Source organism: Podarcis gaigeae (genome assembly GCF_964106915.1).
Source record: "Podarcis gaigeae genome assembly, chromosome: 5".
NCBI lineage: Eukaryota > Metazoa > Chordata > Lepidosauria > Squamata > Lacertidae > Podarcis > Podarcis gaigeae.
Window position 1 is genome coordinate 94,453,187 of NC_139681.1, and position 21,716 is coordinate 94,474,902.

At 46.0% G+C, this 21,716-nt stretch overlaps 1 protein-coding gene across 2 annotated transcripts; it reads right to left on the bottom strand.

Moving 5' to 3' along the window:
• Nucleotides 1-847: 847 nt before the first annotated feature.
• Nucleotides 848-21,239, bottom strand: ABCF3 (ATP binding cassette subfamily F member 3). 2 transcript variants are annotated; one of them, XM_083739426.1, is made up of 21 exons: nt 21,057-21,239; nt 17,644-17,791; nt 17,368-17,447; nt 16,716-16,768; nt 16,229-16,326; nt 15,376-15,498; nt 14,127-14,393; nt 13,922-14,002; nt 12,567-12,626; nt 12,189-12,245; nt 11,892-11,914; nt 10,321-10,376; nt 9,939-10,139; nt 7,965-8,041; nt 6,884-6,928; nt 5,440-5,572; nt 4,957-5,045; nt 4,069-4,160; nt 2,791-2,923; nt 2,551-2,638; nt 848-2,153 (listed from the first exon to the last, which is right to left on the bottom strand). In XM_083739426.1, exons 1-21 carry the CDS (start codon nt 21,223-21,225, stop codon nt 1,995-1,997), a joined length of 2,232 nt encoding a protein of 743 aa, XP_083595552.1. In that variant the 5' UTR covers nt 21,226-21,239; the 3' UTR covers nt 848-1,994. The 2 variants fall into 2 exon arrangements, with proteins under 2 accessions (XP_083595552.1, XP_083595553.1); XM_083739427.1 differs by lacking the exons at nt 16,229-16,326; nt 16,716-16,768; nt 17,368-17,447; nt 17,644-17,791; nt 21,057-21,239 and having other exon boundaries at nt 15,383-15,498.
• Between the last annotated feature and the right edge of the window lie 477 nt (nt 21,240-21,716).

Genomic DNA, 21,716 nt, shown 5'->3' on the forward strand with positions numbered 1-21,716 from the left:
GCCCAAAAAAGGTGCATATTACATTTGAGGAAATACTGTATGTTTATTCTTTTAAATTAAAGTTGGTTCCTAAGAAGAAAAAAATCACTACAAGAGATTCTGCACTGCATGGAATTAGCTCATCCCTGCACTTGACGAAGAGGATAGCTCCCCAAGCTATTCAGAAGGACAGTGTTTGGGCTGGCAGGCAAGGAAGAAGAACTGCATGTTCCTCCCTAGCAGCTGTAACTGCTGTTGAGGCTCCTGAGTTTTGTCTGAAATGGGAAGGAGGAACACCAACTGTGGCTTACTGCCACTTTTGGTCCCTCCCCCATAGGTTAAATTGGTATTGAGTTAAATTGGAAAACTTTAATGTTTGCCTACAGTGTAGTTTTGTTTGTATGACTTATGACATAATTGTTCATTTGTTGCTTATGTGACTTTGTAATGTTTGTATATTGCCTTTTCCTACTTATCTTTACAGATAGGTAGCCGTGTTGGTCTGCCATAGTCAAAACAAAAAAAATTCCTTCCAGTAGCACCTTAAAGACCAACTAAGTTAGTTCTTGGTATGAGCTTTCGTGTGCATGCACACTTCTTCAGATACACTTCATACTTCAGATACTTCAGAAGAAGTATCTGAAGAAGTGTGCATGCACACGAAAGCTCATACCAAGAACTAACTTAGTTGGTCTTTAAGGTGCTACTGGAAGGAATTTTTTTTGTTTTGCCTACTTATCTTTATTACTTTGTTCCCTGTTCTGGAATTGCAAATATTCAATGTAGAGCAGGCTGTGAATAAAACAAAACCATCATAGGTGTTGAAATTAAGTTCCACATGCTGAAAATAAGAAACAAAACTCCAAAATGCCAGAGAGATTCCATTTTATTTACAGAGCAACCTCAATGCTGATGATCAGGGCGTTGAAAATTTACCTTGCAACATAAAAAATCTCTCTCTTTTTAATTACCAAGACACAGTGTGTTAGCTGGGACAGAACGGAAGTCCTGCATGGAGTTTAGACCGTTAGAAGCTCAGAGACCGGACAGATGTGTGGACCATTCATTTGAGCAGCTTAGCTACCATTTGCCAATCTAGTGTCCAGCATATGTTTTGGGAATATAGCCAGGATTGTAGTCCAAAACATCTGCAGGGCACCAGCTTGGCAAAGGCTGGCTTATACCAAAGCCCCAACAACAGAACTGCCAAGACCACCAACCACCTTCTGGCAGACAGTGGGGTCAACTGTTGTGTTTCCACCCCAGAAGAACTCTCGCCTTATCCCTACCCATTTCCAAGATCGCAGCCCAGAGTGAAGACGGGGAGGAGAGACAACCCCCCTCCCTGCCTTCCACCCTACAAAAGCATCACCTGCACAGGATAGAAAGGGGAACTGAAGGCTAAGCCATGAAGAGAGAAATGCTTTCCTAAGAGGATCTGAATTGTGTGTTTGACAGAAGAAGAGGCAGGACCTCTTTACTGCGGAATGATGGGGGGAGAAGGAAGACCCCCCCCCCAACCATTTCTATGGCAAGTTTGAAGTTCCACCCTTTTTCCTGGAGCAGCTACTCAATGTGCAACATTTAGCAGCATTTTACACACGCACAAACCACCTGATTGCATCACTGAACATCAGGTTCAATTCTACCAAGGAGACAGGTGGAGAGAGAGAAGGGATTGCTTGCAGCAGTTACCTCCCCTCCTCCTGTCCAATAAAGCAGCACTGGCCACTCCCCACCTCTCTCTCTGCCATCCTTTGGTCCCTGCCCAGCAGAGACTTGGCACAGATCCAGCAGCAAAATGGGCAACTCTGGTCGCTTTCCTCCTCCTGCAATCCCCAGCAGGTGCTGGCTTCTGGGGCGGGGTGGGGTGTTGGAAGGGTTAACCCAACAGGCACAGCTAATGTTCACACGATGTAGGCGAAGCCCCTGCTGTACCATCAGGTTATGATGGGGGTTGCTGGGCGGCTTACTCCGCTCCCAAACAGCTGACGCACACAGTCTGGGCACCTGCTTTATAGAAAGCCCTCCTTCCGAAACTGCTCTTGCAGGATGTCTCTGTACTCGTCAAAGCCTCCCTCAATGCGCTGCACAGTGCCATTCCCACACACCCACAGCTCCTGGCACACCAACCGGATGAAACGCTCATCATGGGAAACGAGAATCAGACCACCCTGGAACAAGAAGGACAAAGAAACTTCAGACTTAAAGCATGCTGTACCAGCCTCAGCTTTCCCAGCCATTCTCCTGCTAGCTTCAGGTGCTAACCTGGGGCACCTGTTATCTCTGCAGATTTTGTAACATATTTTAAATCTTGCAAGCTCCTTTTTGGAGAGCCAGTTTTGGCTGAAATGTGGGAATAATGTGTAATAAAAAGAGACTCCCTTATCGCCAAGGAACAGGCCAGCAAAGCTGCTCAGCTCTGTTCATAGTGCAATTTAAATGGCGTAGAACAGCCTTTGCCAACCAATGTTTTGGACTACAACTCCCATCAGTCCCCAGCAGCATGGCTGGACAGGAAGTAAGTGTTTCTGCACAGAGACTCCAACAGCTACTTGGAGGAAGATTTACCCGGAAATTGTTGAGCGCTTTGGCCAGGGCCTCAATGGTCTCCATGTCAAGGTGGTTCGTCGGCTCATCCAGAATGTAGAAGTTGGGGCTGGAAGGAAAAGGAAAAAGCAATGAATGTAGCACTGGGTTGGAAATCCCTGAAGCGAGCCACAAAGGCACTTCCTTCCTGTGCAATAATTGAGGTCATTATAAAAGAAAGCAGAGGTGTGGGGGGGGGCATACTCATCTGAGCATAGTTACCAAGGCATGGTCATCTGAGCAAAAGCCACTCTGCTTTTCTGGCCTCCAGACAGGCTGGCAACAGGACGGACTGCTAACTCGCCAGAGACTCCATAGCACCCCAGCTGATGGCGGTACTCCTCCTCTGTCTTCCCTGGAACCCAAATACCGAAAGGTGTCAAATTCATGAAGCAGCTGCCACTTACCAGCATGTTAGCTGAACAGAACCTCTCATTGCTAATGAGTACCCATTGCTGGGGAGCAGCTACAGAAGAAGGCCTGCTTATGGGACTCCCACCCAGAGGCATCTGGTTGGACACAGTGAAAAGCAGGTTGCTGGACTAGGTGATCCTACTCAGCAGGCTTCTTATATTCTTGAGACCACCACAGCACTGCTGCTCTGCCAGGATTGGTGAGACCACGGTAGCCTAGTAAAACAGTGATCTTAGCACTGGATTAGAGAAGTGGTGTGGCATTCATGGCACACAAATTCACAGAAAGAACCATACGTTAACTGGATTTAACAGCTAAGAAGAGAGGCCCCAGATTACTAGGATAGGGATGGCAGGTTAGCTTGACAGTCTCTTTTGGTTATGGAGCAAAGTGGATTTTTGAGTGGCTGACCTCAGGAGGACAGTGGGAAAATTATTATTTGTTATTATTAATTCAATCTATTGCCTGCACTTGAACATCAGGGACCAGGGCAGGTTCCAACAATCTCAATATTAAAAACAGTCCGAAACAAATTAGTCACAGGAATAAGGTCCTGAAAACATAGACCTTGGGTCTCAAAGGTCAGGGTAGAGGAGCGTTTCTGCCGGACATAGAAACTACATTTTATTATGTTTCTATATTCTGTTGGAAGCCGCACAGAGTAGCTGGAGAAACGGAACTACCAAGCCTTCCCCCCTCTTGCAGAGAAGTCACATAGGACTTTAAATGCTAATGTGAGCACCTTGAATTGGGTTTGGAAACTATCTGGCAACAGATGACACTTGGGGCTTCCTGATCTGGTGAGTTACACAATATGCACTTGAACGAATAGAGAGAGTAATACATTGTTAAGCTCTTAACTCAAGCTAGATATGGTATAAAGCACATATATGTGTCTATGTGAAATACTGGGGTGGGGAGGATGAACTGCTTGTAGATTACCAATAAAGCATAAGTTTTCCTAGAGGCTGGATAGCTGAAGGCCAAGAAGGTATATTTCTTCTCTCCCTAATCTGGCTATATTGCACCCATCCTTATTTTTGTCATGTGTCACCAACTAACTCCACAGGAATCCCTACAGCTTACCTGGAAATTTCTTTGCTAGTAGCTCTGTGGCACTGATGTTGAGATCCAGCTGATCCACATGGTGCTGACTAAAATAGCCAATCTTAAGGTTCCTGCCAAGCCAGAGCGAGGAGAGAGAATGTGTTATTACAAGAAGCAATTATGCAGCAACAACCTCCCATTTCTGAAACCAACTAAGTGAAGGAACAATGTTCTTCTTCCACTATGTACAAAAATGCTGCTGCCTGACCCTGAGGAGAGAGAATAAAAGCACAAATGGACTGTTTCTCCTTCAGCTACCAAAGGAGATCCATTTTCCACAATTCCCCCCATGCCCAAGGCAAATGATCTCTTACTGAATCTATTTGAATCAGTATGCTGAAATAGTTAGTGGAAAGTAGGTTTCATATATTAATTCCCACATATCACTCCAGTTCCTAAATCATTTGGATTTATTTCTCTTCCAAGAAAGAGTCAATGTAATGAATTAAAGGGAGGAATCATACAAGACATTAAAGAGAAAAGGGGTTTACGGTGGATGATGAGAAGCTTTGCCAAGTACAGAAAATCGGACTCTTGGGCTCTGATAGCTCCTCAAATGTATTGAGTTCTTATCAAGAACTATCTACCACATTTCCAAAGGCTCCTCCCCCACCACAAGGATGAGAAACTTGCTTATTCCATTAATAAAAGCTTCAAAATCCCTATGCTCCACATTTCAGAATTTGCGGCATCTATGTTTTACAGTTCATACCATCACTGAGATTCTGCTGGAGACAGAAAGCAACACAGAAGCACATACCCTGAATGCTTGGCAGGAATCTATGTTGTATTCACAACTCAGCTTTCTGTGGTTTGACCCATTCACCCCATAACACTATCAAGCCCCCTTATTTTTGCTGAAGCTACCTGTGAGCATGCCTAATTCCTTCAACAGGTGCCAGGTCTCCCATCATGATCTTCAACATCGTAGACTTGCCAGCTCCATTCTCCCCTACCTAGAGGAAACAATGAATGAATAAATGAATGGACATCCTTCAGAACTCTGGGAGTGCTTCACCTGACAATGCCTATTAGCGGAAGCCCTATGCAAGTATGCAATGGGGCTTTCTCCCATTTCCTTTTCCTGCACACCCCCTGGAATTGGCTCAGTGGTGTGTGTGTGTGTGTGTGTGTGTGTGTGTAGAGAACTTCTAGAACAGTGTGCCAGGAAGGGGGGTGGGGAGAGAAAAGAAAAGGGGATCATTCTGTCTGGCAAGCTGCAACCCTTGCGCAGATCGAACATTCATCATAACGCGAAATCAATTGTCTCCCTCTGTTTTAATTTTAATTGCCATTTCTCTGCTCAAAACTTCAATAGAGATAATCAAAAAAGAAAACCCCTCTCCATACCACACAGATGCGGGACTCCAGGTCGGCTGAGACTGAGAGGGAGCGAAAGATGTAGTTGTTGGGCTCATAGTAAAAGTCCACTTCATCCAGTTGCAAGATGGGAGGAGAAAACTTCTCAAAGCCATCTGGGAACCTGCAGGAAAGAGAAGGAAACTGAGCACAAAAGGAAGAAGCACAAACGAGAGTGGTGGGCAGCAGGGAAAACACTTCTGTAAGATTTTAATGAATTCTTAGCACTGTTCTGACCCTAATACTTAGCACTTACAGTGCTTTCTGTGTTCAAAGAACCTCTCATTATTAGAGATACAGTCTAATGGCATGTAATACATCCAATTTGCTGAAGCCAAGTAGGTCAGGGCCTAGATGGGAAATTGTCACTTTAAGTTACAAGGAATAAACCAATCCAATATTGCAATCCATACAATAACTCCCTAAGGCAGGTCTGTATTATTACCACCATGTAATAGATGCCGCGGGGAGTGGAGGCATACTGAACAAGATTCAAACTGGAGCCTTCTCAGTTTATAGCTCCATCTCTTTAGCCATCAGGCCATCCCAGTTTTTCAGGGCTGTTATGACAGTAGTGGTCAGGGACCATATCAGGAACACAAGCCACCACAACACGACATCTGAGGAAAATATCTGTGAGGCAGCAGTGTGAAAAAGATGAATTCTCTATAGAACCGGACACTGTGTCATTGGGTCATTGGCAATGGAAGTCCACTGCAGGAGCTTCTAAGTGCAGAACAGGAAATGCCATGCAGAGAATCTGCACTCTCTAAAGAGCCTGTTACCACACTTGCATCCAGGCCACTTTTTAAAAAGCCCTTTCACAGAACCCTCTGCAGAAGGTGCCTGAGGTATGAATCAGTCTGAAGCCCACAAGAAAATGAAGAACAAAAATGAGAAACTCAAACCAATCTGTGGACATCAGATTTTTTGGAGCAGGAAAAGAAGAGGAAGGAGAACATCTTCCCCATATGTTAAGGTATTGCATCCCAACCAGGTTTCAACTTGATTCGAAGTATGGAGAAGAAGCCTTTCCAACTTGGTGCTCTCCAAAAGTCAGTGAACTCCAGTTCCCATCAGCTCCAACCAGCATGGCCACTGATTAGGAACGATGGAAGTTGTAGTCCAAAACATCTGCAGGCGGCACCAGGTTGGGGAAGGCAGGTCTCTTCACTTTCCATTTGTAGTATTCAACACAGTATGCTGCCCCATGCAAGTTCCTAAACCAGCTGATTTTCCACTAAGAAGTTCTTGAACACACAAAGGTATCCAAGACCAACCAACTCTCGACTTAGTGGTCATGAAGAGAGGAATTTATCAAGACCAAGAAGGTCAAGAAAAGAATGGTTCTGGCTCACAAGGCAGAGAGCTTCCGGCTCTCCTACACCCTCTTCTGCAAAAGTCAGCTGTCTCATTTATGTGAAGAGCCACTTACTTCATTATCACTTCAGAGTCTTTGTCCACAGGTTTCAATTTTGGCCTAAGAGACAAAAGAAGGTCAGACCCATTGCAACAAAAGAGGACACAGCAATTTAGAAGCAGGGAAGGCCTCATTCACACCAGAGCACCTCCCATGGAAAGAGCCATCCTCTACTCCGGACTCACCAGAATCAGTGAAAGCAGACTGCCCCCATCCTCTTCAAGTCAAAGTTCTCCTAACTACTTGAGCAAGAGCATCTAAGCCAGCCTTGCTCAACCTGGTGCTCTCCATATGTTGTTGAATGATCACTCCAGTCATCCTTGGCCATTGACTATGCTGGCTGGGGCTGATGGGGGCCCAATAACATCTGGCAAGGCTGGTCTATGAGTTCAAAGACAGCAAAGCATGGGGGACCACCTGGGGCCTTGACTCAGTTTGGAAAGCACTGTAGATTCCCAGAAACAACCTGTTTTCTCTGTTAATAACAAGAGTGGGGAACCTTTGGCCCCCCTGATGTTGTTGAACTACAACTTCCACTAGCCCTAGCAAGCATGGTCAATGACCAGGGATGATGGCACATTTGGAGAGCAAAAGATTCACCTCACTTGGTTTATAATAAGGCAGGAATGCTGGCCTGGATTCATTAAGTTCAACACAGTAATATATTTTTTGGGGGGTGGGGAATTCTTACGCTTCCAATCTATATACAAACTGCAAAGATTCCAAAAAGAAAATCTTGTCCAAGGAACTTTTGATATCTTGGTGACTTTGTGGGCCCTGCACTTCCAGGCCTCTGTTATCACCCCAGTCAATTTATTTTGCTTATTGATATTGATATAGATATATGGATATATATTTAAATATTTTATACCTTCTTGCCCTAACAGCAATCTGCAGAGCTTACAATTACTCATTCACTTATTCATTAACACCATCTTTGTGCCACCCCATAACTTAAGAAAACAAAACTCTTTGCGACCCCAAAGTTAAAAGGCAGTTGTCTATCTCCAGGTAGAACTGTGCAATGCAAATATGGGCCAACATGATTGTGTACCCCTGACAAATAATGCTCAATCCAACTGTTGTGGATACTCACAGCTTCTCCAGAAGTTTGAGTTTGCTCTGCACTTGAGATGCCCGGTTTGCATTATAGCGAAATCTATCAATAAAGACCTTAAAGGGAGAGAGAGAGAAGGGAAGATCAGAGTCTTTCAGGTAGGAGAAGCCCCATGCAGAGTCTCAGTCATAAGACCATGGCTCATTTGTGGACCCTAGCCACTGTTATTTCTACAGGTGCATCCTGGTGATTTTAATCAGGACGTACTTTCAAAAATGCATTGCCCTGGATGGCACCCTCTGCAATGCAATGAGGCCTAAGAAGGAGGTCAAATTGCTTTCTTGCAGGTGCCACTGAAGTAATACGGGGGCCCTCAGGTATAGTGGGGGTTGGACCTGAGGAACAGAGCACATTCTGTGTACTCATAGGCATATCATTCAAAACCCACTCACATGTTTCTCATTCCAGTTTACACAGAAGATTGTAAGCCTGTGGGCCGTACCTAGTGAAGTCTCAGAAACATTGGCAAGTCGGGGTGGAAATGGGTTCCAGTGGTCTTCCTCCATCTCACCCCAGTTCTCAACATCTCACCTCTGTGACCCCAGACCTTGCAAAAAAAGGTTTCAAATGCTTTGCAGGGGAAACTGATCTTTGAAGCAGAATCACACAAAATGTACACATGGGAAGGTAATCGGCGTGGAGTCATTGCACACAGGACGTTGTCTTTCTCGTCAACGATCTTCTATTTATTTTAGGCTGTCACACGATTAAAATGTGTGAGCTGATTCACCATATGAATTTTAACCAATTCACTGTGCATTGATTTACATGCTAAAAGGGGGGGGGGCATGACACATCCTTTGGTTTAAGTGATGTGCACATGTCACAGCAGGACATCAACTGAGGCATGGAATGCTAACACAGAACCCAGAGGTGCACGGGCACCCATAGGGCCTTCCCTGCTGCTCACAGGGTTGCAACCACACATACTCCTGAGATTTCAAGGGAGGCATTACAGCTGAGGAGTTAACTTGAAAAAAAGTGAACATACTTTCCCCCAAGCCTAATTGCTGTTAGGAAAGGGAGAATATGGCTTGGTGGTGGGGTAGTTGTGGTGCACATATGGTTTCTCCGATCTGCAAATGTGCCCACAGACCCATAAAGGTTGACAATCCCTGTTTTGAGGCATCCTGCCCTTTTTTAAAAAAGCAGTGCTTGCCATCTGCAGCTTTTATAAATATTAAGTATTGCAACACTGCATCTAGAAAAAAATTTAAAATCTACTGACTGATTTATAGTGAAGATTTGAATAATAAAAAAGAACTGATTAAATCTGCTGTGCATTCCTAATTTGATTAGGTGCAGAGAAAACTAACAGCCCTCACCTAAACTCACTAACCCAGGTATGAGTGAAGTACTGTGTACTGAATGCTGAAATCCACATGCAAAGAAAAAGGGTAGAGAATTGTGTTGGGCACAGGATTTGGCCTCTTGAGAATCTCATGCTTCTTTCTTTTTTAAAAGCAAGTTTCTAATCTGTAGGGCTGCAGAGGCGTGCTTGAAAGTCTGTATGCAACGGCTGCTGAAATCTCAGAAGTCATAGGCATGTGGCCAAATTCGGTGGGTAGGGGTGGGTGGGGCTTCATTCACCCCTCCAGCTTCTTATTTATCCCTGTGGCCAGGAATTCCAGAATAAATTACGCAAAATAATTTGGAAACCACAGTACAAATTATGTGAAAAGCAATTTTGCACAATGTCAACATAGGTCAAAAATTTCACATTTACTGGAGACATAAACTGTGGTGGTCTATCAGCCTCAGCCAGAGAATGAGCAGTGGTCAGGGAGGATGGGGATGGGAGTCTAGGAATATCTAGATGGCTTTAGGATCTCCACCCTAAGCTCAAGAGATGGGTCTACATGAATGTACATGACTTCCCTCTGACAGGCTCTTAATATTGACCCACTCAGCGAGGCTATATCCCTAAACCCTGATCTGCTCCCCGAACCATACCTGGATGTGCTCTCGATACTGTTGCTGAGCCTCATACTCGCGCTGCTGGTTCTTCAACCGCTCTTCTTTGATTTTGACGAAGTTCTCAAAATCGCCACGATAGCTGTCGAGCCGCTGCGAGTGGAGGTGGATGATGTCAGTGGCCACGGCATTCAGGAAGTTCCGGTCGTGGGACACAACCAAGATGGTTGACTGCCATGTCTGCAAGAGCCAGCAACCAAGAGGCAACCTCAGCAGTGTGAAAATTTCAGACAGATCAAGGAGGACCTAACCTATTTCTCACCATAGCCTCTTCCCACTTTTCATCAAAATGCTAAGGGAAACAAACCAAAGCAAACCAGAAGCACAATCTGGAAAAATATTCTTTTAGCTTCCAACAGACCTGCAAATAGTTCTCCAGCCAGATGATAGCCTTCACATCCAACATGTTGGTCGGCTCTGGAAGTGAACAAAAATCAAGTTTTTTGGCAAGGGACTTAGCAGCTAAGAAATTATTTCAATTAAAAAGCACCCGTTCTCCAAACAGGAGGGAAGTTCTTCGACAAAGTGATGATGTAGCTTGCTGTGCAATTAAGCATCCTGGGTTCAGTCCCCCATGAAAGCATCTTAAGTACCCCAAGAACTGGAGGGAAAACATCCTGGATATCTGCTAACCAACAGTAGCGATGGTAGGAAATTAGCCGGGCCATTGAACTGAAGGTGCCATCAATTAAATTTCCCTTGAGAGGACTTGGTAGAGAGGTTTCACTTGTATTTTGGGTCTGATTACAGACAACTGTGCTAGACCCATAATTCAAAGGGTCACACATCTTTTTTAGGACTGGCAAGTGTCCGCATACAATGCAAAAGCTCTGAACTTGAACAACTAAAAAACAACAACAAACTCCTAGAAATTCCAAAATACCAAACACATTTCTAGGACCAAAAGAGGGTCTTTTTATCAACCTGTTAGATCCCAGAGGACCTAAGTAGATCTGCTGGGGATAGATGGACGTGCTTTGCTGGGAAAGAGTTGGACTAAACAGTAATTTGGTCTTCTCCTGTTTTATGGGTCAACAGAGACCACCACTTACAATCTTCTGAACAGGCTATGCTCCACTTTGGGGCCAAGATCTAGGAGTTTATATCACATTCCATGAATTTTTCAGACTGTGCAGCAACTATGAGCTCATCCTCCCTATAGCACAGACTTGTATGATGGTACAAGATCTACATGGCTTTGCCCCACAATCTATTAATATATTTCACTGAACTGCCAATATCATCTAGCCAGTTAAAACTAATGTGCATTAATAAACTTTGAGTGCTTATTAAAATGGAGGGACACTTTTAATATATGTTTAGAACACAGAACCAAACAGAAACAATGTGCCAGTTGATCTGGATTGGATCAATTGTGTCATGGTCCTCTTGCTCTGGACTGGATTAATTCAGAGCAAGAGGACCAGGACTCAATTTAGATCTTCCTTCAATCTTGCTCTTTTAGCCTTCAAATTATGGTTAGAAAGCCAACTTCAAACCATAGCTTCAAGCAATCATTTTGAGGTGACCTGTTTGCTTCATTTACCACTGCAAGTTTACCACTGTAAACTTTGGCAAGATCAACTTGGAAATGAACAACAGAACCCCAACAGTTGAGGGTCAAAAAGCTAACGGTAAAGGACCCCTGACAGTTAAGTCCAGTTGCGAACGACTCTGGGGTTGCAGTGCTCATCTCGCTTTACAGGCCGAGGGAGCCGGCGTTTGTCCACAGACAGTTTTTTCCGGGTCATGTGGCCAGCACGACTAAGCCACTTCTGGCGCAATGGAACACCGAAACCAGAGCAGCACATGGAAAGGCTGTTTATTGAGGGTAGCAGCACTTAAATCCCATGGAATGTTGCATTTCACATTTGGAGAATACTGTGTAGTATGCACTTTCTTCTCCCCCATTTGCCTCCAGACAATACTTACCATCAAGCAGGAGGAGGTCAGGCCTGAGAACATCAGAACCAACAGGACAAGGAGAAAGGGATGGAGAAAGCAAGAAAGAGAGGCAGACAATCAATATTAAGGCTCAGTTTGAAGGCTACTATGAAGTTGTTTTGAAAGCATTTTCTCTTACAACGTGGGATGGCATAAGCCAACAATGACTATCCCATCCAATTTCAGCAGTTTTTGCTTAGATATCTTAAATTTGCTGGGTTGACAATTCCCACTCAGCCCAGGCTTTTGTACCATTCAAGAACACAGCGCATCAACAAGACATACCTGGCGAAAAGGGCACGAGCTAAAGCCAGCCTCATTCTCCAACCACCTGAAAACTCTCTGGAAAGAAGGAACACACATCAGATTCCCTGTGCTAGGTGGGCACCCATCAGCCTACAGATACAGCAGGCAGCCTTACAGTTCTCAACAATACAAGGTGGAAACTAGAGGCATCCCAGTTCAATCTACTGTCTCTCCACCCGCATCCCCTGCCCAAATTGTAATGTGAAGCAAGTGGCTACCAAGCTTACCATCACCTGGTATGTACACCTCACCCACAAAAACCACCTGACCTGCTAAGGTAGAAAGGAGGAAAAGCTAGGACACCCAACAGCTCAGATCATAGCAGAAAAAAATCAAGCTCCGGTAGAGATCACTTACTTGGTTGTCTGTTGCTGCATCTTTGCACTGAATCCCAGCCCAGCAAGAATGACAGATGCTCTGAAAAGCGGCACAGGGGGTGGGAGGGAGAAGATAAATAATTGAATGAATTCAGTAAGTTGGGGGACAAAGTATTTCCCATGAAGAGATACTGCTCTGCAGTTCCAATTGGCTGAAAGATCTATATGTCACTCTGAACGCACTCAGACTGTTAACGAGAAATTTAAAGGCACAACACCCATCCGAGATGCAGTGCTGGAGTTTACCCAAATGTAAACTGACAGAAAAAGAAAGGAAGATCAGCAGCAAGCTTCATACCAAAATATTACCTTTACCAGCTCAAGCTGAATGTGATAATCAGTTGTGCAGTTCTCCTACCCAAGCAGTTTTAACAGACATCTGCCTCAGAAGCTGCCAGTCCAATTGGCAGAATTTATTTATTTCCTGACATTTAAACCCAGCCTTCTTTCTGCAGTGGAACCCCAAGATTGTGCACTTGTGGTTCCCACATAGGCACACCCTGGGAACTGTTTCAACTCCCCATTTCCTTTAAAGTAAATGTAATTCTTTTAATGATTATAAAGTAATCAGTACTGCAGAGATACAATCCCTGGCCCTCTGAGCAAGACTCCAACATGCAGTTGGAGAACAGAAAAGTTGGAGAGTTGTTCCAGCTTGCCCTTGAATCTGACCCCTGCACCCTTTCTGTAACATACTAATATCCTGCTTCAATTACATCCAAGGCCTAAATGCATGTCTTGAAGGGAGGGTGGAGGCACAGCTTGGAGAGTGGCCGGCATGCAACCTCTTCAGCCACCATCTCACCCCTCAGGCAAGAAGTGTGCCTCAGTGGGTGGTTGCTCAGGCATGGCTAGAAGAGTGGCTGGCACTCAGCCTTCTCCTCCTCCCAGACTCGCTTGGCCAAGTGGTTGGGCTTTGTGAGCAGCTAACACATCCCTGTTATGCCACTGCTGCTTCCCTGTGGCACGCCTGGCTGAGAAGTGCTTGGCTCTTTGTAAACAGGCGAAGACTTGAGCTGTTCGATTCCACCTTGGGACACCAAGGGCAGATCATGGTCAATTTATGGGCAGATCAGCAAGGTCAGAAGCCAAATTCATGGTGTGTTCACCTCAGCCCTGAGGTTGTTGACAGGTGCCCCATCAAGCAACCTACTGACACAAGTTCGGCAAAAAGGACTGCACCTCCTAACTGGATTTGAAAGCCAGGGTTTAGAACATCATACATCCCAAATCCTGGCAGCCATTCAGAAAATTTCTGTCTTTGACATCTAATAGACAACTAAGCAAATGGCTGAAGATATGCATTTGCCACAACTAAAATGAGCGGCATCTTACCTTGCTGGGGCCTTGTCTGCCTCAATCTCTTCTAGCCTGGCATAGATTTCTGACAGTCGAGCGCCTTCAGTGCCTTCTCCCCTGAAACAGGACATAAGAACAGTGTGTCAGTTTTCTGGGTGGTAAGAGAAGGTCCACTCGGTACCAGAGGACACTTATGTCTGAGCTAGGAAATTTGGGAAGGTAGCATCAAGACTAGGATTACCTTCCAGAATTGACTCGGGCTGTCAGCTCCTTCTCCTCCTTCAGCAGACTCTCGCGGGTGGTATCGCACTCTAGCACGCTCTGCAGGGCTGGCGTATCATCCCCCGCCACTTCCTGCTCCACGTGGAGGATGCTGATGTGTGAGGGTATGCGCAAGTTACTGCTGGCAATCATCTTCAACAACGTCGTTTTGCCCAACCCGTTCCGGCCCACCAGGCCATACCGCCGGCCATATGCCAGGTTCAAGTCTGCACCAGTGAGGAGAACACTGAAAGGAGAGAACACACAGACCCTTATAACAGTCAGTGTTACCGGCACATTGGAGTCTCTGCACAAAGCAGGTTGCTGTCCTCCCAAACTACATAAAGCATGGGAAGCAGATGAGGCAGAGTGTCAACACCTTGTGGGTAGAGCTACAAGTAGGCTAGCTTAGGAAGCTCTCTCTCTCTCTCCCCACCCCCTTTCTACTGCTTTGCTTTTAGTTTCTGCTCACAAGTAGCATCAATCCAGTCATCACACCACCCAGCGCTGGACTTCCTTGTGCCTCCAACTACAGAGGCAGAACTTAGCCATCACAGCTAGTATTCTGTCAAACACCTCCTGGCCTCCTAACCTCCCAACAACTTCCAAACATACTATTTTATAAATGTGTACCTCACCCTTCAGTGTAAAACACTCCTGCAATAGCTAAAAGCCACAACATGCAAATAACACAACAGCAACAGAAGAGATAAAAGCAAGGAGAAACAGGAGCAGTAAAAGAGACTGAAGGCCTTGGAAAATAAAATGCTCTATGCGCAGCACAAAAGACACATCATAAAAGGTGCTAGATCATGCTCCCTGGGGAAAGCATTTCATAATTGGGGATCCACAACCACAAAGGCCCTGTCCTCAGTTGCTGCCCGTCATTTTAGACAGTGAGGGCACCCAGAGGAGAGCCTTCAAAGACTGCCCAAGTATACAGGCAGGCTGACAGACACCAAAATAGAAATTCCCCAGCTCTCAAGCCAGGTAGAGTTCTAACAGGATAACTGCCGGCACTTTGAATTGCAACAAGAAAAAGGCTGTTTCAGCATTAGTAAGATGTTCAATGCTCAGTTCCAGTCATTGATCATGTTTTTTAAACTATAACTGCATACAAGCCTGGCAACAACCTGAGCACCACCTGCCATTTCAGAGGTTCCCATTCACAGCTGACAGGCATGTCTACCCCACAAACTCTGGGTGCCCATCAGCCTGCAAGCACTCACCGCTCACCGAAGGACACGTCGAAGTTCTCAATGCGTACATCGTAGGATTTGTTCTTGCCTGATGTCTCGAGACGAGTTTCCTTCTTGCTGGCTGCTTGGCTGGCAGATGCTTCTTCAAGCACCCTGACACCAGGCAAGAAACAAAAGGGACCATTAAAGCAGGGGAAGGCAAACATTTCTTCCCATTATTTGGAATGCCTCAGCCTCCCCAACATACTCCTTCCAAAACTTGATTCTTGTATGTAGGCTAGAACCCATCTCCCTGGCACAGTAGTTTTCTACGTGGATAGGGAGAAGAATAGTTTCATTTGGTGGCCCTGAGACCTAGTATTTTGAGAGAGGGAAAACTCCCAAGGACCCTGAGGATGTAATTTTGTATTGAAAAGCAGTCAGCCAACTCCATCTTCCCCAAAGTCTCCTTCCCTCCTGGAACATCCATTGGTTCAGTATTTCCTCCACCCTGTGCATCAGTACTCTAGGCCAGGAGCAGAGAACCTCTGGCTCACCAGGCCTCCCTATTTGGCCCACAAGGCCATTTTGACCAAACCACGCTCAAACTAATAGCTGGGCCAAAAAGGGATCTACAGATTGGTGGCACTTGCAAAGCCCTTAGTGAGGTACTTGTGGCTCCAACACACAGCGCTCTCTGCAAGCACCTTTGATCAGCTGAGTCTACCCAAAAAATACAAGGCAAGATAACCAGCTCTGGCAGCACAATTTTTGCACATGTCTACGACATCCAGCTCCAGGAATGTTGAAGTTTTTGCTGCCAGCCTCCTAGGAAGCTCCCGTGGGGTCTGAGAAGCAGGAAACATGCCCTCCCTGCTCAAGGTTGATAAGACTTTTCACTCACAATGGGCTTCCAGACTTCATAGAATCTCGGTCCTGCTTCTTAGTCTGCTTTGCTTTGAGGCGAGCCTCTGCTTTCTCCAGCTTCTTGGCATTCACTATCTGCAGTGCAAGTGAGGGAGAAAGAAGCAGCAAAGGTTGAGTCACTGGGATTAGGTTGCGCCCCCCCAGCACAGTTATGCTACCTCCCATTCCACCCAACTGCAGCACACTGCAGAATGGAATATAGGAACTGAAATGGAGCGGAGGGAGACAGAGGAAGCCAGGATGCAATATGCCAGTGGTAAGCAAGGTGGTGTCCTCCAAACGTTGAATTTCAATTCTCATCAGCCCAGGAAGCATGGCCAATGGTCAGGGATGATAGGAGCTGGAGAGACCATGTGGTCCACCCCTGATCTAGAGAGCAAAGGGGTCCTTGCTACCCTAACAATATAGCCTTAGCTGACTCAGCAGCTTGAAGTCAACTGACCCTCCAGCTCTGGTTCGCTTACCGAGTTCTGATCTCTCTTCAACATCAGCCCTGGCAGCACATCCAAGCCAGAATCTGAAATCAAGCAAGAGAGCAGTGAAAATGCTGCTTACAAGAGCTTCAGCACCAATACAGTCCCTTCCTCCACTGTATCCTGCTTAATAAAGCACCGTAGTTGGTATTGTTGTTGCACTGTTGGCACCTGTCTGTCGAGAGACAATGGAGTGTGCCTTTGGCAGTAAAGTCAAACTGCTGTATTAGCAGAGCCACAGTGACCTCTCCGGGGTGGAAGTCTGGGCAGTGAGCATGGAGATCCTGGGCTTCCCAGTCTCACTGATGTGGTCCAAAGGAAAACAGAGCAATACATTTAAAACCAGTTTGGCTGCAGGAGCCAAATTTTACTGCAGCAAAGAGCTATAATAAGCTTAGGCGCCTTAAAAAAATAATAATCAAAATTAAACAGATCAACACCTACTATCCAATGACAGTTAAACAGAACCTCCAGATCTAAAGACAGTATACCTGTTGCATGTGGACAGGGGAGGGGGCAGGCAAACTACTGCCTTCATGCACCACTATCTAGCCAGTTGCTGTATGGATCCCTGGTCTGATCCAGTAGGGGAGCCCAGTAGGGGAGCCCAGATGCAAAAGGCCCTTCTGCCAGTGCTACTCACCATAATTGTCTGTGATCTTTGAAAGCTGAATGGGGGCATCCAGGAGCACCTGCCTGCTACCCTGGGAGTTTTCGCTGTCCCTGCCAGACACAAGATAAATTAGCTAAGAGACCCTAAAAAAAGTTTCTCTCTCAGTCATTATTAACACTTCTCACAGAAACAGCCCTGCAATCTCTGCATTATCTAGATCCCCACTGGCTGCATTATTGCCATTTGTTTGGTCCCCTCTGCCTGCTCTCAGCTTCACCCACTCAGTATCAGTCAAAGGGAGCATACATATGGAGAGTGTTGTACATCCGCTGGCAGATAGCACGGATGTCCTCATCATCCTTCGAGTCTCTGGCCACATCTTGCAAGAGCTCCCCGACCGCTTCAAACAGATCATCCACTGACTCAAAGTCTGAGCTGCCGCTGTGCAGGACTCCTGTGAAAGAAATGCGAGGCATCGTTAATGCATGGCCAAGTCCCTTGCCGTTACTTTGGGCTTAGTCAGCTACCAGTAAGAATAGGGCCAACATTCCAACCTGGTGCATAGTCTATACTTATTTTTAGTTTGCACCCAGCTCTGATATTTTATGTGAGTGGTTCATAAATCTTTTAAATAAATAATTAAACATTTACTTCACCTCTTGCATGACCAAAGAACCTTTGGTTGGATGACTTTCCCACACCATGCTGTCAGACAACAAAATTGTTGCTTGGGATACAAGGGGAGTTTCATGATCACTCATCTCAGAGAATCACAGAATTCTCAGGAATCTTTTGCCGAATGTGGGGCTCAAACCCATGAACCTGAGATTATGAGTCTCATGCTCTACGGACGGAGTTTTCCAGTGATAGGAAGAGAAAATTCCCAACCGACTGGGATATGAGTAAAATACTTACCTCTTCACCTTTTCATTGAAAATGCCTGAGGAAGGAGGCCTTACTGTCTTTAAGCTTCTCCCATCCTATCCTGCCTAGCCAGTGTTGCTGAGCTTCTCATAGATTATTATTTGGGGGAGAACAATTTTAGTTGAACATCATGGCCACAGAACTTACTCTTCATGACTTGAAAGGGGTAGAGAAAGAAGGTAGCTGGGTATCGCACAGTAAAGATTGCTTCCCTTAAATTTGTCTAGGTGGATATACACTTTTGCTGAATGGAAATCCTGAACCATTGACCCAAGACTCAGGTCTGTTAGTAAGGAGTAATTCAATTTATTAAGGTCATGGGTTTGAGCCCCACTCTGGGCCAAAGATTCCTGATTTGCATGGGGTTGGACTACATGCTCCTAGTGGTCCCTTCCAACTCTACAATTCTATCATTCTATGAGCATTCCTGTGACACTGCTTGGGAAATGAAACCAAAGAAAAGTTACTTAATCCAGAGAGAAACAAGTATGATCTTGACTATGTGGTTTGTAATGGGGGTGGGGTCAACCATGCGATTTATTCTTCCCTCATACAATGTTGCCCACACACCACACCTCAGTTTGTGAAGCAGCCTCTGGGCCTTGGCTGATCCATACCCTGCGATGGTTTCCCAGAAAAATACCTTCCTAGACCTTGAAAGGAAAGGAGAAAGGAAGTAGGAGAACAAAGAACAGGCAAAATGTTTCATCATTCTGGAACTCTGAGTCCCGATCAGGGAAAGAATGGATTCAAGGCTTCAGAGATGAGGTGATGTTTCAAAGCTGCAAACTAGGCATACTTATGATCGCCAAAGAAGAAGATGACGACTTATCTGGATGTAAATCCAGTTGAAATCTATTGGGCTTATTTCCACATAAGCATGTTTAGGATCAGGGCTGAAACTGAAATAAATAAGAGTAAAGTTTGCTTCCCTTAAACATGTCTAGTTGGATAGAAATCCTGAACTACTGACCTAAGACTAAAGCCTGTTAATCAGCAGCCCACGATCTATTTCCTGCTCTGCCAACTTTTGCCTCTGGCCTGCCCCACCACTGGTATGTGGCCCTTGGGTGCTCGCCTCAGGCTGAAAATGGTGAAGCTGACAGGTGAAGACTTTTTTGTTCAAACAGGCTTTTAGGAACTGACTGCTTTCAGTGAAAAGGCTGGTGCTGTACTGTTTTTAATTATGATAGTTTGCATGGTTCCAATAGATTTTTCCAAGCATATACATATGTAACTTTTTGATATATATATGCATATATTACTTTACCATATATACTTTACTTGTACAGTGGTACCTCGCTAGACGAAAAGAATTCGTTCCGCGATTCTCTTCATCTAGCGGTTTTTTCGTCTTGCGAAGCAAGCCCATTGACAGCTTAGCGGATTAGCGCTACAGCTGTCAAGCGGCTTCCAGCGACCAGCTGTTAAGCGGCTTATCAGCGGAACAGCTGATAAGCGGCTTAGCGGCTTAAGAAAAGGGCGAAAAAAGCGAAAAAAACCCGCGGGGGGGATGCAAGATTTTTTTCGTCTTGCGAAGCAACCCCATAGGGTAATTCGTTTTGCGAAGCGCCTCCAAAACGGAAAACCCTTTCGTCTAGCGGGTTTTTCGTCTTGCGAGGCGTTCGTCTTGCGGGGCACCACTGTATATATATTTTACTTCTAATAGTGTTGGTTTTTAAAATGATTTCCCCCTCATGGTTCTCGTTTAGTGGTTCTCGTTTTTATATGCAAGCTGTCATGAACCCCAAGGAAAAATAAATAAATACTGTACAGTATGCAATAATAATTTCTTGCCTGTCATTTAACAACAAGTCTGCCGTTACCTTTGGAGACCCCCCTCAACCCCTCCCCCGCCCAATTAACTCATTGAAATATATATATATCTGTCACTTGACTGGTTTCCAAACAAGGCAGGTGGCGTTGCTGATTTGTTAAACTGGGTGGCTGACAGCCCCTCAGCCTGAACCACAAGTGTCTCTTTAGGCTCAAATTTGGGGAGAAGGCGCTTGATTCCTTGGATTGCCCACTGAACCAAACAGGAGTTACTTCTGAGTAGGCAATGTGCAGGAGCAGCAAAGGTTCTTGGGATGCAGAAAGGTTTTTAAAATTATTATTGAAAGAGAGATTTGCAAGGGGGTGGGCACGTTTTATAAAGCATGTTTCCAGCTTTAAGAAGCCTTGTGGCGATTTGAGCAATCGTGTGACTACTGTGTGTGTGTGTGTGTGTGTGTGTGTGTGTATATATGTATATGCGTGTGTATATGTATAGACACACATATGTATGGATATTGATATGCGCGTGCACACACACACGCATATATATATAATGAAATATATGATATATGGGTGTCATTACCTGGGACCTTCGTTCCAGATAACACACACACACACACACCATGGGTGTAGCTAAGGGGGTGGTGGCAGAGGGGGGCACTTGCCCCCCCATCAAGTAAAACAATAGAAATAACTAATTGACCAGTTACGCCGGTTGTGCCCCCCCCACGAAGTCTGCCCCCCCCCAAAGTCCTGGCTACGCCCATGACACCCCCCCGCATGGGGGCCTCGCATCCTACCCAGCCGACATGAGGGGAGGCCAGAGTCGAAGAAGGAGCGGAGGGCCAAGGACCCGCTTCGCTTCCTCGCGCTGCCCGCCTTCCCTCGGCATGGCCACCTCAGCCTTGCGGAGGGAAGCCGGGGACAGCCACGCTGAGGGAGCCCGGCTGGGGAGAAAGACGCCTCTCCGCCCGCAGCCCAGCCCCCCCCCTCCCGCTTCGCCCTCGCCGCAGCCTCACCGGTCACGTAATCGAACATCTCCCCGTCGAGTTCCGGGAACTCCCTCCGCAGGATCTCGGCGCAGGAGGCCGCCATCGCCGCCCGGCCTCTGGGCCTTCCTCGGAGCCCGGATGCAGCCTTTGGACTCCGAGGCCGACGCCGCGGTGGTCGATGGGAAATGTAGTCCATTCTTGGGAGGAAGGAGATCAGCCGGGCGCAAAGGACCCTGGGAAAGAGGGGGGGCAGAGAAAAGGATCGGGGCCTTCCTCTCCCCATTTCTCATCCAACTCCAAATACAACCAATGGCCCCCTTTTCCACGTCTGCAATATCCTAGGCCCAAAGGGTGGAAGAGAGTAAGAGTGGTTCTACATTGGAACGAGAGTCCCCCAGAAGCTGGTAGACTCTCCTTCCTTGGACGTTTTTAAAAAGCAAAGTTTAAACGGTCGTTTGTCGTGCATGACCTGGTTGAGATTCCTGCATTGCAGGGGGTTGGACTAGTTTCCCAACCTTGTGCCTCCAGCTGTTTTTGAACTACAACTCCCATCATCCCTGACTAGCAAGACCAGTGGCAAGGGATGATGGGAATTGTAGTCCAAAAAACAGCTGGAGGCACAAGGTTGGGAAACACACTAGATGACCCTCGAGACCCCTCCCAACTCTACAACGATTCTATGATTCT

Excerpts from the sequence above, each read along its gene's own strand:
- ABCF3 (XM_083739426.1), bottom strand. The coding sequence starts at position 21,225 with ATGGACTACATTTCCCATCGACCACCGCGGCGTCGGCCTCGGAGTCCA. Across the intron at positions 17,792-21,056 it reads GATGTTCGATTACGTGACCG|GAGTCCTGCACAGCGGCAGC; the intron begins GTGAGGCTGCGG and ends TTTCTTTCACAG. Across the intron at positions 12,246-12,566 it reads ATGCAGCAACAGACAACCAA|AGAGTTTTCAGGTGGTTGGA; the intron begins GTAAGTGATCTC and ends CCTTCTTTCCAG.